The sequence below is a fragment of the Nothobranchius furzeri genome, chromosome 3 (genome assembly GCF_043380555.1).
Source record: "Nothobranchius furzeri strain GRZ-AD chromosome 3, NfurGRZ-RIMD1, whole genome shotgun sequence".
NCBI classification, from domain to species: domain Eukaryota; kingdom Metazoa; phylum Chordata; class Actinopteri; order Cyprinodontiformes; family Nothobranchiidae; genus Nothobranchius; species Nothobranchius furzeri.
Window position 1 is genome coordinate 80,256,374 of NC_091743.1, and position 17,982 is coordinate 80,274,355.

The 17,982-nt window shown below is 44.4% G+C and overlaps 1 protein-coding gene across 1 annotated transcript in view; it reads right to left on the reverse strand.

The window, feature by feature from the left end:
• prkx (protein kinase X-linked) overlaps positions 1 to 17,731 on the reverse strand; it is a 34,972-nt gene extending 17,241 nt beyond the window's left edge. Inside the window, exons 1-3 of the mRNA XM_015957810.3 lie at positions 17,365 to 17,731; positions 1,430 to 1,598; positions 836 to 1,099 (exon numbers count right to left, since the gene is read on the reverse strand). Of these exons, the coding sequence (XP_015813296.1) occupies positions 836 to 1,099; positions 1,430 to 1,598; positions 17,365 to 17,503 (572 nt within the window). The 5' untranslated portion in view covers positions 17,504 to 17,731. The remainder of the gene's footprint in view (positions 1 to 835; positions 1,100 to 1,429; positions 1,599 to 17,364) is intronic.
• Between the last annotated feature and the right edge of the window lie 251 nt (positions 17,732 to 17,982).

The following is a 17,982-nucleotide window of genomic DNA, read 5'->3' on the forward strand; positions in this document are numbered from 1 at the left end:
AAAACAAACACCAGAACTTTTAACGAAATTCTAAAAGTGACTGGAAGCCAGTGTAGGGATGCCAAGACGGGCGTGATGTGTTCGGATCTCCTGGTACCAGTCAGTAACCTGGCTCTTTCAGGTTACCGTCATAGTCCAAACACACAAATCGGAGCTCGTATGTCCCTAAACAGCTACTGTATTTCACGATAGTGAATGACCATGGAGCGTCGACCACAGTTTATGTATTTAAAAATGTAAAATTTCAAGCTGAGAGGAATTCTTAGAATTGATGTTGGTGAGAAATATTACTTAAAAAGGACACGTTTGTGAACTGGAGACACAGGATTTATAGTAACCAAGTAAAAGTTCTACAACCCGTGTCTTCTGAAGGAAGTTTGATCACAGCCATCAGTCAGAACTCACCATTCCTGTTCACTAGTGTGACAGAACGACACATGTTCTTAGTTTCTGGTCTCAGAGCAGCAGAACCTGGTTCTACCGCTGCGTAGTGAGGAGTGGCAGCCGCTTTGGTGTCCACTTCCAACTGACAGTCAGTCAGACATCCTGAGCTGAGAACAGAGCCCAGTTGTCAATCAGCAGCTGTAGCAACACCACCTGCTGCAGGATTCAGGGATCCTGTCATCATCAAACACCCTCAGTGCTCTGATCACTGACATCACACACACACACACATTGAACAGGCTGAACTTTCACCTCTACCTGATCCAAGCAGCTTCATGAAGTAACCCAAGTACCACATTCTTATGACTCCATTACCAAAGTCGGTGAGTAATCTAAAACTGGATCCGTCTGAGGATCTGACTGAAGCCCAGAGACGGCGTGTCTCTCTCACCTGTCAGAGAGCTTCTTGGCAAAGCCGAAGTCGGTCAGACGGATGTGTCCCTCGCTGTCCAGCAGGATGTTCTCAGGCTTCAGGTCTCTATAGACTATCTCTTTGGAGTGGAGGTACTCAATAGCACAAACGATCTCAGATGTGTAGAAAAGACCCGTGGAGTTGGTGAATCGGCCACGAGTGCGCAGGTAGCTGAAGAGCTCACCACCTGGTACATAGTCTATAAGCATGTAGAGGAACCGCTCATCGTGGTGGGTCCAGAACCTGCAGGGCAACAAGGTGGATTGTAGCTGAGATGTTCTACTGATGGGCAGAGAAATCCAGTTTCAAATCAAAACCCTAAAGTTCTCCTTTGAACTGACGCAGCTCTAGTAGACCAAACGCAGCAGGACCTGGGCTGGGAGGAGACGAGGAAGGAGAAGTGGGGTTTCTGGTTAAAGATCTCAAAACTGTGTTTTAAGTTGGGACTTCACATGACTGGATATAGACTCTGAACCACCGGAGAAGTGAGATAATCTAACTGAACCCTGTGGAAATTTTGGCCCATCAGACTGGTTCTGACAAACCCACCAGTTTATAAACCAGAGGACTCACAGCCTGATGAGGAACGGATGGTTGATCTCTGTCAGAACCTCCTTCTCGTTGTGGACGTGCTGCTCCTGCTTCAGTCGGATTACGTCAGAGATCTTCATCTGCTTCAGGGCAAAGAAGGCCTGGCTTTTCTGGTCCTTGACCAGGAAGACTCGACCAAAAGTCCCCGTGCCTGGGGAGTGGGGGAGGAGAGGATTAATCACCATGTTGTTATAATCAAACACGATGTCCAACCTCACAAACCAGAGTGAGACCTCTCAGAATGACACTCATGCTGGAGAACACAACCCCTCCAACCCTAACCGTGTTACACTGCTCCGTGTGTCCTATATAAGTCGAACTATCTGAGGTTTTGTCTCTGAATTATACAAAAACCTCCCTGAATCTTTGTACCAGGCTTTGTGTTTTCATCTCCATCACTTCAGACACTGAACGCTTTCTGACCACTCCACAAGAAAGCTGATACTCCAGGTCCACAGAGAAGATGTCCAGAGATGGTGTAAGCTGAAGCTGCTGCTTTTGTTTGCTACTCAGACTCTGGTACAGATCCAGAGGGAGACCTGAGTTTAACCCTGAGGGACGAGCAGGGTCCTGATTCTGGTCCTGATACAGACCAGCTCTCTCTAGAGACAAAACAAAGACTGACATTATACACCAGACCGACGGATTTTCTTCTCAAACCACATTTTCCTCACGGACCGGTTGACTGTTTGGTTTTAGGACAGAGTAGAAATACTCACGGTCTTATAAACAAACAGTTGGTGATTTAGGATTAAAGTTTCATTCCTTGTTTGATCTGGATGACCTACCTGATCCTCCATGTTAAATGTAGATGTTCATCACAAATTAATTAAAACATTATTGTGTGCTGATGCTAGAGTTACACAACATATCTGAACCAGCTGAAATCTGCTGCTGTAAAATAATCTGATCATTAATGTTCCAGCTCCTTTTTGAACATTTTAATCCCACAGGATGTGTGGAGGGCATCCGTTTGGGTGGCCTGAGGATCAGGTCTCTGCTTTTGCAGATGATGTGGTCCTGTTGGCTTCATCAGAACGTGATCTTCAGCTTTCGCTGGAGCGGTTCGCAGCCGAGTGTGAAGCAGCTGGGATGAGAGTCAGCTCCTCTAAATCTGAGACCATGGTCTTGATTCGGAAAAGGGTAGAATGCCTTCTCCGGGTCAGGGATGAGGTCCTGCCCCAAGTGGAAGTTTTAGTATCTCTGAGTCTTGCTCACAAGTGAGGGAAAATTGGAGCGTGAGCTCGATAGGCGGATTGGTGCTGCATCTGCAGTGATGTGGGCGTTGTACCGGTGTGTCATGGTGAAGAGAGAGCTGAGTCAGAAGGCGAAGCTCTCGATTTACCGGTCGATCTACATTCCTACCCTCACCTATGGTCATGAGCTTTGGGTAGTGACCGAAAGAACGAGATCGCGGATACAAGCGGCCGAAATGAGTTTTCTCCGAAGAGTGGCTGGGCTCTCCCTTAGCGATAGGGTGAGAAGCTCGGTCATCCGGGAGGGGCTCGGAGTAGACCCGCTGCTCCTCCACATCGAGAGGAGCCTGTTGATGTGGCTCGGGCATCTGGTCAGGATGCCTCCTGGACACCTCCCTGGTGAGGTTTTCCGGGCACGTCCAACTGGGAGGAGACCTAAAGGTAGACCCAGGACACGGTGGAGGGACTATGTCTCTCACCTGGCCAGGGAACGCCTTGGGATTCCCCCGGAGGAGCTGGCCCAAATGGCTGGGGAGAGGGACGTCTGGGCCTCTCGCTTTAGGCTACTGCCCCCGTGACCCGACTCCGGATAAGCGGATGAAAATGGATGGATGGATGGATTAAACCCTCAGGACTTAAGGCCAAGAGACCAGACAACAGCTCCTGTTTTTACTTTATTACTGAAACAGTCCATTTGTCTCTCAGCAGGATGGGCCTGATTATGAAGGACAGTCGGGCCAGGTCACAGCGAGCATGGACGACTCCAGCTCCATCCCGTCTCTGAGACTTCTGAGTCCTGCTCTGAAGGAAGCATTAAGTGGTCGATGACAGAATGTGATACAACATCTACAACATGCTGCCTCTCGTCAGCTACGATGAGCCTGTTGTTTCAGACATGGGGTTGTTGCCATGGCAACTAGGATACAAAGACGCACAGATGCAGTCAGGTGAATCTTTGTTTTCTGAATAGTTTTAGAAATAAAGTAACCTGTTTATTGTAAATAAACATCCCCACGCACCTGCAGGCAGGTGACAGAAGGTCTGATCGGCGTGCTGCCTCACAACCCAAATGGATCAAATAGTTTATCTGGTCCTTAACTAGTCATTATAAATGTTACATCAGAAAACCGCTGGAGGACTTGTCAAAGGTAACACAAATTATTTCATTCTGCTGGTGAAGACTAGTCAGAAGAACCAAGCTGATTTTCCATTCAAAGCTCTCAGAGCAACCATGTCTCCACCAGTCTCCAATTAGTCTCAACAAGTCTCCAAATGGTCCTTAACTAGTCTCTACATCTTCAACAGTCACCTATTCTCTAACAGTCTCCATCAATTTCACCAGTCTCCTACAGGTCTTGAAAACCTGACTAGTTCCAAATTTATGTCATCTTGTCTCAAAGATTCTCTAACAAGTCTTTAATTATTCTTCATCAGTCTCAAACTCTTCTCTACCATTGTAACTGGTATCTAACTGGTCTCCAGCAGTCCTAGCCCAGTGGCTTTAGAAGTCCACCTGAACAACAGAACAAGTCTCCATTTGAGACAGAGCAGAACATAAAGTAGAACACAAGGGTCAGAAATGTCAGTAAATCTGAGAACAATTTGATCTTCATGAAAAGTGGATGACTATCTGAGTGTGTTTCTGAATGTACTGTCAGAACCACCACTGAAACCATATTTCAGTCAGACCAGTGTCCAAACTGAGATCAGTATTCTGGTGTTGCAGTAAAAACATTCTACCTAAGCTGAGAAAAGAAAATAGTGCATTAGAAAAAGAACGAGTAAACACCGGCAGCCACCTCCTCCTGATGAGGAGCTGTGAAACACACACCCTGACTGCCTCACTGAATAACAATGAGCTGCTCCATTTCCCCTCTAACATCTCCACCAAACTCCTCTGGGTCTAAATGGTGAAAAAAAAAACAGGTAAATCCTGCTCTCTGGTGTTCGTATCAGAAAGCTGGTCCATCGCAAATCTCATAGGAGCTGAACGAAATGCCTCTTCAGAGAAACTATGACCCATCTACAGACAAATATTTCATCAGAAAAGCGCTGGAGGACCTGCTGAAGGCTGGTGAAGCTTACTTACTAGAATGGGTAACATTTTTCCAGTGCACAGTTTACAAATGACTTTTCGTTTGACCTATTCTCTCCTTGCTTTTCTTGTCCTCCACCAACAACTGGTTCGTTTCATCTGCCGCTGCTGCTGGTTCATCCGGTGGAGGACATGATGTTTCTGGACCCTAAGCATCCAAATTGCTAGAAAGCGCAACTGGATTTGCTGGAGCCTCATACGGCACTGCACAGGTCTAAATAAGGCCAGTCGGGCCGACCGTGACCACTACGCTTGTTGTGGTCATGGACTTCATGGAACTTCTTTTAAAAATTCTATTAGTTTTGAGGTGACTTGTTTTTTAACTCTGTTGATGCCATGCTCCTTTTGCTTTTGAGTCAGACGGTCAAATAGGTGGCTGTTCTTCAAAGTCCCTGTAAACTGTGTGGCACCTTCTGTTTCTGCTCCAAATGCCAGAAGCGCTCGGATCTCAGTATCACTCCAGTTTGCCATCTCCACTGATTGATTACAAATGCGTAACAGCTCTCCGATGTTTATGTGATTTTTAAATACTTTATACGCTCGGGGGTCGGCGCCCCTTTGCGACATCATTTGTGGCACCTCCATCTTTGCGCCAAGGTGTAATCTTTATTCACAAGTCCGGTGTTGTACCAATATTACTACCAAGTGTAGCGGCTCGAATGTCGCAAAAGTCCCGCACCGTCATGCCACCACAGCGCTTTCATTAGACACACCGTGGCAGCAGGATTACGCTGATTGGCCAGCACACTCGTGTGTATTACAAAAGCGGCTAAGGACACCCCACACCCTGCTCCTACAGCGGTTTAATGGGTCTGACTCAAGTACCAGGATGTACAAGCATAAAGAGGGGAAACCCAGACCCTGAATCATGTGGATTAGAGATCAGGGCTACAGATGTTCTAAGTGATGTTCTAAAGGTCAAACAGGCCACATCAACCCTGAGGGTGGTGTGCTTTGTGACAATCAGTCAGCAGATAAAGAGCTTCAGCTGCTTTTTTTTAGGAACAAAATCCATCTCATCAGACTAAACTGTTGTGTGGACTTATGTGGGGCTCTGGCACACCTTCCTACCAGAACCAGACCTCAGGTTTCCTCTGAATGGTTACAGCTAGGATCGGACATGAAAATGTTACAGAGAAGGACCACCAAGTACTGGTGTTCACTTCAGATGATGGGCCCTGTTGCAACAACTTCCAGTGAACATATTGGTTCATCTAGTGGACTGGTGTCTATTCTGGTGTCAGACAGTGGGCCGATGTCTAAAATGTTCCAGAGTAGGGTTGAGCACTGTTTGAAACTGAACAGTTGAGTTCTGTCCTGCAGCGCTCCTCCGTGAGAGCGGGGGTGGGGGGTCGCACACATTCCGCTGCTATTTCTCACCAGTATCAGCTGATGGAGGGCTCTAGTTTCATTGCGCCGTTCATGTCAGCGGACACAGTAGGGTTGGGAAGGGGGGGCAGGGCATGACGCTTAGCCTGGCGGGCGGCCAAGCAAAGCCAGGCGGGCCGCCAGGCTTATAAAGCGCTGGGGGAAACCCTGCTACGGATGTCCAGTATTATCAATCTACCACTAATATCGGCCGATATCTGCATTGAAATTTAATATAGGAAAATATCTGTATCAGAGTGTCGACTTTGCTATCGGCGCTGTGTCGACACGGAGCCATGTTGACATTCCCAGAGCCGGGAGTGTTGACAACGGTGGACTCGCAGATCTTTAATCACGGTGGAACAGCAAAGCCCGATTTCCTCGGTCAGCTCACCTAGTTATGATTTTGTTACTAAGCAGGCTGGAGGTGCCTTCACTTAAGAGTTGCTCTACCATGTTTCTTGCTAAAAATGCTCGGAAAATCACTGTTAGGTTTGGGTTAGCATATAGGTAATGTCCTGCTGATCACTGACCATGGAGCTAAGCTGATGTAAAAGGCCATCGTGCCCGGCTACGATCACAGCGGTTTTGCTCTCAGCTTGTAATTTTTTTTCCAACTTTGTTTATTGAACATTTTAGTATTAACAAACATACAGAATACGTTGTACATAGAAAAATATATATACTTAAGAAATTCCGCTGTATGTTACACCCCAAAACACACCTAAACCTCCCCCTCCCACACCTATAGACTTGACTGACCCCCCCCCCCCCCACACACACACACACACACACTCAGACGACAATACCTGTGGGGACCCAGAATAAACAGGAAAAAGGGAAAAGAAAAAATAAAATTTAAAATACAATGAAAAATAAAAAGAAAACTAAATTAAAATTGAAAAAGTGTTTAAGTATACACGCATGTGCAAATACCAATATCCATGCTCTATAGCTGATTCCAGTTAATGAGGCTCTGTGTAAAGTATGAAAGGGTTCCAGGTGGCATTAAATAAATTAACAGACCCTTTAAGAGAGAATCTTAGTTTCTCGACCTTCAGATTGTGTCACACCTCCCTGATCCAGCAGATATGTGAAGGGGGTCGGGAATTTTTCCAGTTTAACAGAATCAACCTATGGGCAAGAAAGGTTGTAAATGCTACCACTCTCTTCAACCATCGTGGTAACTTCGTGGTGGGTGGAAGACCAAAAATTGCAGGTGGAGCTTAGACACAAAGGCACTACCATAGGACGTGCTCACTGTAGCAAAAATGTCTGACCAAAATGCAGAGTTTTGGGCAGGACCAGAACATGTGTACGTAACAGACAACGCGTCTAACATGATACGTACAGCTGAAGTTGGGAAGTTCCCTCACGTAAAATGCTTCGCGCATACACTGAATCTCGCTGCACAGCGTGCACTTAAACTGCAGACTGTTTCCAGACTTCTGGGCAGAATCCGCTGCGTGTCAACATTTTTTCATCGCAGCAGTATTGCAAACCACCAGTTGCAATCCAACCAGAAAGTTATAGGCCTGCCAACCCATAAACTGAAAACTGATGTGGCAACAAGGTGGAATGGTGCACATGATATGATGAAGAGGTACTTGGAACAGCAACCTGCAATCCATGCTGCCCTGCTGAGTCCTCAGGTCGCAAAAGATGATGCTGAGCATTACACTCTCAACAAAACAGAACTGGAGAACGCAGCGCATGCAGTGAAGGCATTAAGGCCAATGAAAGATGTCACTACATTGATGTCAGAGGAGAAGAATCCAACAGTATGTCTGATTTCACCTCTGTATGCGCAGCTCCTTCAGGACATGTCAAACACCAATGGTGACTCGCCAGTGATCCGTGAGATTAGAATGCCATCAAAACAGATCTTCTAAAGAGATACAACTCTGAGGGGGAAGAAGTTGCTTTATGCAGCCTCTTCTCTGGATCCACGTTTTAAGGGACTGCCTTTCCTCACAGCAGATGAGAGATTGAAGATCTACAGAAGTGTCGTGACAGAGGCTGCAGCATTGGAGGTAATTTAATTTCACCATGTAAAAATACACTTGCCATGTAAAATCTTTTCAAGTAAAAGCAAGTATTAAAATGTCTTAATTGTAATGTTATGTCAAACTTTTATAAGACAATTTATGTATTTTTATTTTTTTGCTTTTTAATGATATTTTATTGTATTTGTCAAGGAAAAATGCTGCATGCTATGCCACCCAGTTCCACTACTTCCAGAACATTATTTATTTTCTTACTGCATAATTGGATAACTCATTAATTCAACGAGATGGTTTAAGTCCAGAAAGAAGTGGAGCTGGGCACAAGCCTAAAGTTTTAATAGCTGATATGTGCTAACTGCTGTTTCTTGCTGTCTCCTTGTTGTTCACAAGGAAACTGAAGCAGATGAAATGCCTGCTGGAGCCATGAATTCAGGAATCCAGGAAGAAGAGATACTGTGTGTGGAGGACAACATGCACAGGAAGGACAATGTTCCCTCCTGCCAATCTGCTGCCAAAAGGAAGGCCTCATCATCACTACTCGTGACTTTGATTGGACATACATTCACTGACAATGAGGCTGCAGTGCAAAACAAAACAGTTATTCCAGGACTGAGGAAGAAGTGGACAACTACTGCAGAGCTCCATCTTTGCCTCTCACAGAAGATCCCTTGAACTGGTGGCATGGCCACGAGTTCACCTTTCCTCTCCTGTCCAAGCTGTCAAAGAGATACTTGTGTATCCCAGGGACAAGTGTGTCTGCAGAGAGGGTCTTCTCCACTGCAGGAGATGTTGTCACTGCAAAAAGAAGCACTCTCAAACCAGAACATGTCGATCACCTAGTGTTCTTACACAAAAACCTTGAAATACCAAAATGCTGAAAAGTGAGCAATTATTGTATAGTCAGGTCAAAAGAGACAATCCTCAAACTGATTATAAATGTAGGCTAGGCCTATGCAATTTACCGTATTTTGGGTTTACATTGTTCATTAAGATTCACGTTTAAATCTGTGTTAGAAGCAGTATAAAGTTAAAGTCCCATTAGTTGTCACACACAGGTGTGTGTGCGAAATTTCTTCTCCGCATTTGACCCATCCCCTGGGGGAGCCGTGAGCTGCAGACAAGCCGCGCTCGGGAACTATTTGGTGGTTTAACCCCCCAATCCAACCCCTTAATGCTGAGTATCAAGCAGGGAGGCATTGGGACCCATTTTTTCAAAGTCTTTGGTATGACCCGACCAGGAATCGAACCCCTGATCTCCCGATCTCAGGGCGGACACTCTACCACTAGGCCACTGAGAAAGGTTCTATGATGTGATCCTAAAAAAAAATGAATCTCAGGTTCTCAAGTTTCCTCGTCTTCAAGCTGCTAGACATGTTTTACCCAGCACACTTTGAATGTAGATAAAGGATTGCTTTGTTTTAAAATTTGCACTTTTTAATGGATAGGCTTCTCACACAAAAACCTTGAAATACCAAAGTGCTGAAAAGTGAGCAGTTATGTCGGGTCAAAAGAGACTGATTATAGGTGTAGGTTAGGCCTATTCAATTTATTTTGGGTTTACATTGTTTATTAAGATTTATGTGTAAATCAGCACACTTTGAATGTAGAAAAATGATTTTTTTTGCACTTTTTAATGGGTAGGCAAGGCCTATTCTATTTGTTTTGGGATCCTGGAGGTGAAAGATTCACTTAACACAGTATTTGTTTACTATTTTTAAGTTCAGTCGTATTCTATCTTAAAGCTGCTCTACAGAAAACATTATATTTTATATTATTTAAGTAATTATAGGCAGCACACTTTAAAAATTGTTGCTCACTATAGTGAATAGATCAGGGGTGTCAAACATGCGGCCCGCGGGCCGGATCCGGCCCGCAAGTGGGTTTAATCCGGCCCGCGAGACGGTTGTGTAAACTTTATTTTCATACTTTACAATGTAGAGTTAAAATAAACTTATCTTTGTGAGCAAGTTTTCTCCGTAATGAGTATAAATTAGGGCTGGGGGTAAACGATTATTTTTAAAACGATTATTCTGACGATTATTTTATCGAATAGTCGACTATTCTAATGACTATTTAGAAAATTAATCTAATGATTATTTTTCTATTGCACAATTAACAAAAACCAGAAAATCTCAAATAAATTCCTCAAAAAAATTGATAAATTCTTACTGTAAGAGAATAAACACTACAGGCCTTCCATTTTGTATAACACTGCGTTTATTGTGTTGGTTGGTTATGTTCTGGTGACGTGTAGAACTTGGGAGTGCAGGCTGCTGCCTGAGAGGTGGTAGAAGATGGAGTGTCTCCATGCTGCTTTGTTTTGGTCACTTACAGGTGCTGGCCAGTAAATTAGAATATCATCAAAAGGTTGAAAATATTTCAGTAATTCCATTCAAAACGTGAAACTTGTACATTATATTCATGCAATGCACACAGACCAATGTATTTCCAATGTTCATTACATTTAAATTTGATATTCATAAGTGACAACTAATGAAAACTCCAAATTTGGTATCTCAAAAAATTAGAATATTCTGAAAAGGCTGAATATAGAAGACACCTGCTGCCACTCTAATCAGCTGATTTACTCAAAACACCTGCAAAGGCCTTTAAAAGGTCCCTCAGTCTTGTTTTGAAGGCACCACAATCATGGGGAAGACTTCTGACTTAACAGCTGTCCAAAAGACAATCATTGACACCTTGCACAAGGAGGGCAAGACACAAAAGGTGATTGCTAAAGAAGCTGGCTGTTCGCAGAGCTCTGTGTCCAAGCACATTAACAGACAGGCGAAGGGACGGAAAAAATGTGGTAGAAAAAAGTGTACAAGCTCTAGGGATAACCGCACCCTGCAGAGAATTGTGACGACAAACCCATTCAAAAATGTGGGGGAGATCCACAAAGAGTGGACTGCAGCTGGAGTCAGCGCTTCAAGAACCACCACGAGGAGACTCATGGAGACATGGGATTCAGGTGTCGCATTCCGTGTGTCAAGCCACTCTTGAACAAGAAACAGCGCAAGAAGCGTCTCGCCTGGGCCAAGGACAAAAAGGACTGGACTGATGCTGAGTGGTCCAAAGTTATGTTTTCTGATGAAAGCAAGTTCTGCATTTCCTTTGGAAATCAAGGACCCAGAGTCTGGAGGAAGAGCGGAGAAGCACAGAATCCACGTTGCATGAGGTCCAGTGTAAAGTTTCCACCGTCAGTGATGGTGTGGGGTGCCATGTCATCTGCCGGTGTTGGCCCACTCTGTTTCCTGAGGTCCAGGGTCAATGCAGCCGTCTACCAGGAAGTTTTAGAGCACTTCATGCTTCCTGCTGCTGACCAACTTTATGGGGATGCAGACTTCACCTTTCAACAGGACTTGGCACCTGCACACAGTGCCAAAACCACCAGCACCTGGTTCAAGGACCATGGTATCCCTGTCCTTGATTGGCCCGCAAACTCGCCTGACCTTAACCCCATAGAAAATCTATGGGGTATTGTGAAGCGGAGGATGCAATACGCTAGACCCAACAATGCAGAGGAGCTGAAGACGACTATCAGAGCAACCTGGGCTCTCATAACACCTGAGCAGTGCCACAGACTGATCAAGTCCATGCCACGCCGCATTACTGCAGTTATTGAGGCAAAAGGAGCCCCGACTAAGTATTGAGTGCTATACATGCACATTCTTTTCATGTTCATTCTTTTCAGTTGGCCAACATTAGAGAAACAAACATTTTTTCATTGGCCTTTAGAATATTCTAATTTTCTGAGATACCAGATTTGATGTTTTCATTGGTTGTCACCTATAAATATCAAAATTAAACGTAATAAACATCGGAAATACATTGGTCTGTGTGCATTGCATGAATATAATGTACAAGTTTCACGTTTTGAATGGAATTACTGAAATATTTTCAACCTTTTGATGATATTCTAATTTACTGGCCAGCACCTGTATGTGCGTGAGACGAGTGGTCTTACGGGTTAAACCAAACTCAGGTGATATTTTACACTAAACCGAAAACCCACAACACTCTAAATGTAATAAAAGGGAGATCTACACCACAAAAAAGATGAACTCTAAACCAAAACGTAACAGCTTATCCCAACGCAAGAAGCTGTTAGCGAAGATGCTAACAGTAGCTTTACCAACGTTGAGTTCAAGTTACCAAGTTTAAATAAACCAAAAACACCCAGCAGCAAACAGACCAGCACGGAGGAGAGACTGCTAGCACCAAAACAGCTCTCCTCGTGTCTGAAAGAAGCTCCTTAATGAAGGGAGAAGCGCTCCCGGTGATTTTCTACATCTGCGATAAGACACGAAGCAGCGCATCTGACCCCGGAAGTTGTTGTCCGTTGCCGGGAGACGAAGGGGCAAAACAGGAAAATAATCTAGTAGTGGACGGACATTGTTCCGGGTCTTCGGTATTTGGCGGAGATGTTAGTGAAGGCGGAGAAGAGGGCGAACTAGAGGAAAAACAGGCAGATTCCTCCTCTATTTACAAACTCCTGGGGATGCAACAAGTGGGCGCGGTGCGTCGACTTCCGGATCTGACGTCGACAAATTTTTAGAATCAAGCCGTCGACTTCGTCGAGGCTTCGCTACAGCCCTAGTATAAATAAAACAAAGCTGCGCTCAAGGCTCACACAAGAACTTGAATCACATCCTGAAGTTGGCCGCCACTCAGGATGTGACTTCTGATATTGATGTGCTGGTGAAAGCTAAAAGATGTAAAGTAAAATGAGTCAAATATACTTTAAGTGCTGCATGAAACTGATCTTGCCATGTGATCTGTAAGCTGTTTGAATCACTAAGGAATGTTTTTTTAGTTATCGATTTATTTCAAATTTTCAAGTACACTTCAGGTGTTGTACTTGTACTACACTGTCCTCAGGCTCCAGCCTTGTTTTATATTGATTGAATTAAAACAAAGAAAACAATTGAAGTTTTTTTTCATTTACCGGTCCGGCCCACCTGGGACTAGATTTCCCTCGATGTGGCCCCTGAGCTAAAATGAGTTTGACACCCCTGGAATAGATGTATGTTCTGTTTTTCAGGGATATCGAAATAAAAAAAGAAACTATTCGACTGCTTTTATTAAGTAAAGAAAAATGTGTGAAGAATCGTGATGCATTTCAGACTCAAATTGAATCTTTAGGCAGATAATCGGAATCGGATCAAATTGTGAGGCAGGTAGAGATGCACACCACTAAAGTATATTGGTCTTTTTATACTGGGAATCAGGAGTTATTTTGGTTATCATCTTGTTTCTTATTTATTTTTGTCTTGATTGTGCCCTGAGCAATTTTATGACTGAATAAAAACAAATAGAATCAACATAAATCGAGAAATTGTCTTAAATAATCGAGATCTCAATTTCAGTCACAATAATCGTGATTATTATTTATGCCATAATCGAGCAGCCCTACTGGGCAGTAATCCTCAAAGATGTGTATGAGGGAGCCATTGTAGCTTAGCTTACCCCGTAGTAGGGATGAGTGAGTACACCACTATCTGTGTGTATTCAGCCATCTAAATGATCTGTATCTGTACTTGGCGTGGGCGTGGAATAACCCGGAAGTGGGCGTGGTCTAACCGGAAGTGGGTGTGGTTTACATCAATTCATTATTTTAAATCTGAAATTGATATGGATTGATTTGAAGTTACTATGTGTATGGTTTATTTGAAAACTATTTACAGAGCAGCCTCAGAATTGAAATTAAATATTTTTGATCACAATAGTAAAGGAACTATTATAGAACAAGTGTTTCAATAAAAGCAGAACATTATTATTTAAGTGCATGGATTCATACATCTGAACTCATGCCGTAGGAGCTAGGAAATATGAAATGCTAGAACCAGACACAACTTTATATATTTTTTATTTTAATTTGATTAAACTGATTCTTTGTCAATGTTCTTGGCATTTTTCCCCACACAAAGTTAAACAAAACAATGTTGATTAAGGTGTGTGCGTGAGAGATAGAGGGAGAGATAGAGAGGGAGAGATAGAGAGGGAGAGATAGAGAGGGAGAGAGAGAGAGGGAGAGAGAGTTGAAATTCTTTTTTTTAAACCCGACCGGAGCAGAGGCAGTGACTGCTGCAGCACGTCAGCTCTGTCTTGGCAAAACACCACGTAAGTTCCGAAAAAAGTAACTTTAAATATTCAACCGAAAAAGAGGCGAGCTGAGGAAAACCTAGGGAGCACTGAAGAAACGTGAGCAACAGTGAAGCAAGCACAGAGAGATCCGTTACTGTCTGGGTGTGTGCGTGGATGAGCCGGGCGGACTGAGCTCCCAGCTGCAGAGTTTTGTATGTAGGGAGGGGCGGGCGCTCTATGTGACTGGCCAATCACAGAGCGTGAAGACAGTCAGTTACCCAATGAGGATTTTCCTTCAGCACGATTACAGATATTTACGAGTTTTACTCGTTTCATGCTCGTATTCATCAAAAATGCTTTATCCATACTGGATACTCGTCTGAAACGAGTATCCGGCTCATCCCTACCCCGTAGTTTTTGGGCCGTATGTACCTCTAGCTTTCGGGTCTGAAAACAGTGGAAACATATCACCACAAGCCACGGTCTCTGTGTCGGTCCTGGTTTGGCAACCAGAGTACGGTGGGCTCGGTTCAGTTCAGGTGGCGAGGACAGGACGTCCTCTCCGAATACATCCAGAAGCAGCCTGGAAAAGAAGGTGGTTGGTTGGGCGCCCTCAATGCCCTCAGGCAGACCGATTATACGCAGATTGTTGGGGCGGCTTCTTCCTTCCAGGTCCGTTAGCCTAGCCTTCATCTTAGCGTTGTCCTCCATCACAGCTGCAAGCTTCGCCTGCACCACCCGTAAATCAGAATCAGCTGAGTCTGCAAATTCCTCCAGTTTCCCAATCCCTTGGCGGTGGTCGTTAACCGTAGTTTGAAAGTTGTCCAACTTTGCCTACAGTTTGGAAAACTCTGCTACCAGCATCTCCTTGTTCTCGGCTAGCTTCGTTGTTAGCAGCTCCATAACGGCGTTAGTAGCCTCCTCTTGTTCATGTTCCTCCTTTCTTGATTTCTTCGACATTTCCTTAAAAAAAGTTAAACTACCCACGACAGAACGTGTAAATCTGTGTAAAAATGAGCTTGAATCGGTATAATAGCCGAGTTGGTATTATAAAGTCAAGGAGTGCAGGCTGGTGCGACTGCTCCATCCAGCTGCTAGGCGGAAGTCCGCTCTCAGCTTGTAATTTAACTGTCCCGGTCCACATTAGATCTCCACGGATGACCAGCACGACTACAGCCTCGCACGGATGCCAGGTGGCTGTGCAGGTGGGCTACACCAGTCTCCAGAGCCCCTTCTTAGCTTCTTGGGTTAGCTAAGTTAACTAGTAGCAACATTGGTTCATTCGTTCCAACCATAACAGCCCGACTCTCAGTTCCACCTCTTTTCCCATTTTTGGATTGTCACATAGGCATAATGAACATATGTAACTAGGTTGTCTGTACAGAAACATCACAACCTTTACTCTGTTCTCTGTGAGCTACACTGATGTTTGACTATGAGGAGAATATGTTGTTTCCATTTTTAAAGGTTATTAAAGCTAGTCATATGTAGGCTTTCTGTTACTTTCTCACATTTATGTGTTTATGGTGCATAGCTTCTTTAATCCATTTACAATTGTTGAGTGGTGCTAGTTTACAGATTAAAAGTGACCCTCAGGCGTTTTCCTGATAAAGAAAAAAGAGCATCCCTGCCTCTGCTTAGATGATAGGCAAAATGGTGTAAAATGATAACAATGGCTAATTCTCACAAATTAAAGGGTTGAATCTGCTTTAACATTGTTACTTCCTGGTGGGAAGTATATGAAATATGGAGCAGGAGTCAAGACGTTCCAAGACTGGCATCGTGGGGCTTAATCCAAGGATGCTTTTTAAACTGTTTCCACATGCAATGAAGGTGGTGGTGGTGAAGGTGAAGAAAAAGAAGATGAAGAAGATGCTTACTTTTCCACCATTATCTGCTCATGTCTCAAAAAAAAGCCCAAGTCTAAATAATCTAAAGTTGACACCAAAGTATTTTCAAATGAGCACCGTTCATGAGCCAACATTACCACCTTTATAGTTATGGTGCTAAGCCCACCCAACGACTCTACAAACATAAAGCTTTGCGATTCGCCAGACATAAAACTCTTCAGGCCAATCATTAAAAATGTTTCAGTGTTCCACATCTTTACACCAACAGTCAAACATCCTCCTGACTCATCTGGTAGAACATTCCTGAACCGATCTTGCCCCGGGGCATCTCACAGACTTCCCATCCCGAATGATCACCACAGAGATATTTGAGTTCTGGGATTTGATTCAAACAAACTAATCTATCATTAAGGACTACGTTAACCGGTGTGTGTGTGTGTGTGTGTCTGACAGCATTGTGTTTATCATGTTCTTCACATTATTGTTCTCCTTTCTGTCTCAGTTCCACCTAATTGTGGAATCAAGTTTTTCTTTTAGCCTCTAAACACTCGATCACAACCAGAACCAGAACATTTTAACGTCTGAGTGCTGGCCCAAACCAGATTTTAGTCTGATGTGTTAGGATTCTGATTCTACGTTCACCTGACAGATAGACTAGTCAGGACGTATGCTGCTGCTGCTGCTGCTGCTGCTGGAGACAGCAGCTGATCTCAGTCTGGTCCGTTGACTGGTATGGTATCCTAACCTAGGGTACCAGGAAGAAGGGACCCTGTGATGATCTGAGCAGGAGTGTTCGCTTCATGAGACTCACACTAATGATTTGAGAATTGTTTACCTGTAAAAACTGAACACCTGATGAACTATTAAGTGTTTGAGACCATCCAGGTTCAGTCTGGAGGAGTGATCATACCACCAGATGGGTTTGTGGAGGTGACTAAAGCTGCTGCAGAGCTTGTAGATGTGGAACATCGGTTGATGCTGACCTAGACCATGTTTTTGATTATGTACAGGTTTAATCGCTGCTCTTTCTTTCGGTCTGTATCTAAACCTCTAAAGTGGGGTTAAACAGGTGATGTTGAATCTTTCTGACTGAAGAACGACTAGTTTAATCAGTAAACTAGTTACATGGAGACACATACGGCCATACTGACGTGAGACACCTACAGCCATGCGGACTGGAAAGAGTTTATTAGTCTAAAAGGTGTGATTCCTAACGTTAGGGGCTCTTTCCTCCTTTAGGACCCATGAAGACCCAGACCTGATCCCTGTCCCTCCCCTCACCCCACCCCACCGGGAACACCTGCTGTAGACTCACCCACTGTGGCCACGGTCTCCAGCTCGTCAAGGCTGTAGGTTCGGTTCGGCGAAGACTCTGGCCTACCGGCGGGACCATTAACGTCCTTCGGGGATCCGGTGTCGGTACTAACTCCGGTTTTTGCTTTGGAGGCTGCCATGTTTTGTTCCGGGACTAGCTAGATTACTCGTGAGTGTAGATTTGCGGCGGGACGCCTCCAGAGCTGATACATCTCTGGACCGGAATCCGGTTGTAGTTTGGCGGTACCAGAGCCTGACCGACTTTACATTTCCATTTTCAACAGACCGTGAAACCGGGGCGACACTCGGGACCAGCGCTAGACAAAGGAGCACCGGACAGGTAACTGGACCGGTAGCGTTAATAGCCAACTGTGTACCGGAAGTCTGTGAAACCGGAATGAGAGTTTAAACCTCTGTTAGCTCCAGTAAACCGAGACGCTCAGTTCATCCAACTTTACCGAATTCCTCCATTATTTGCTCGGTTACAACTGACCTCACCCATCACTTCCTCCCGCTGGTCCTCGACAACAAACATCACCACTTCCGGTCCGGTTTTTCAAAGTAAAAACGTATATGAAAAAAATCTTCATTAAGGAAAATGTAGTATAAAGTACATTGC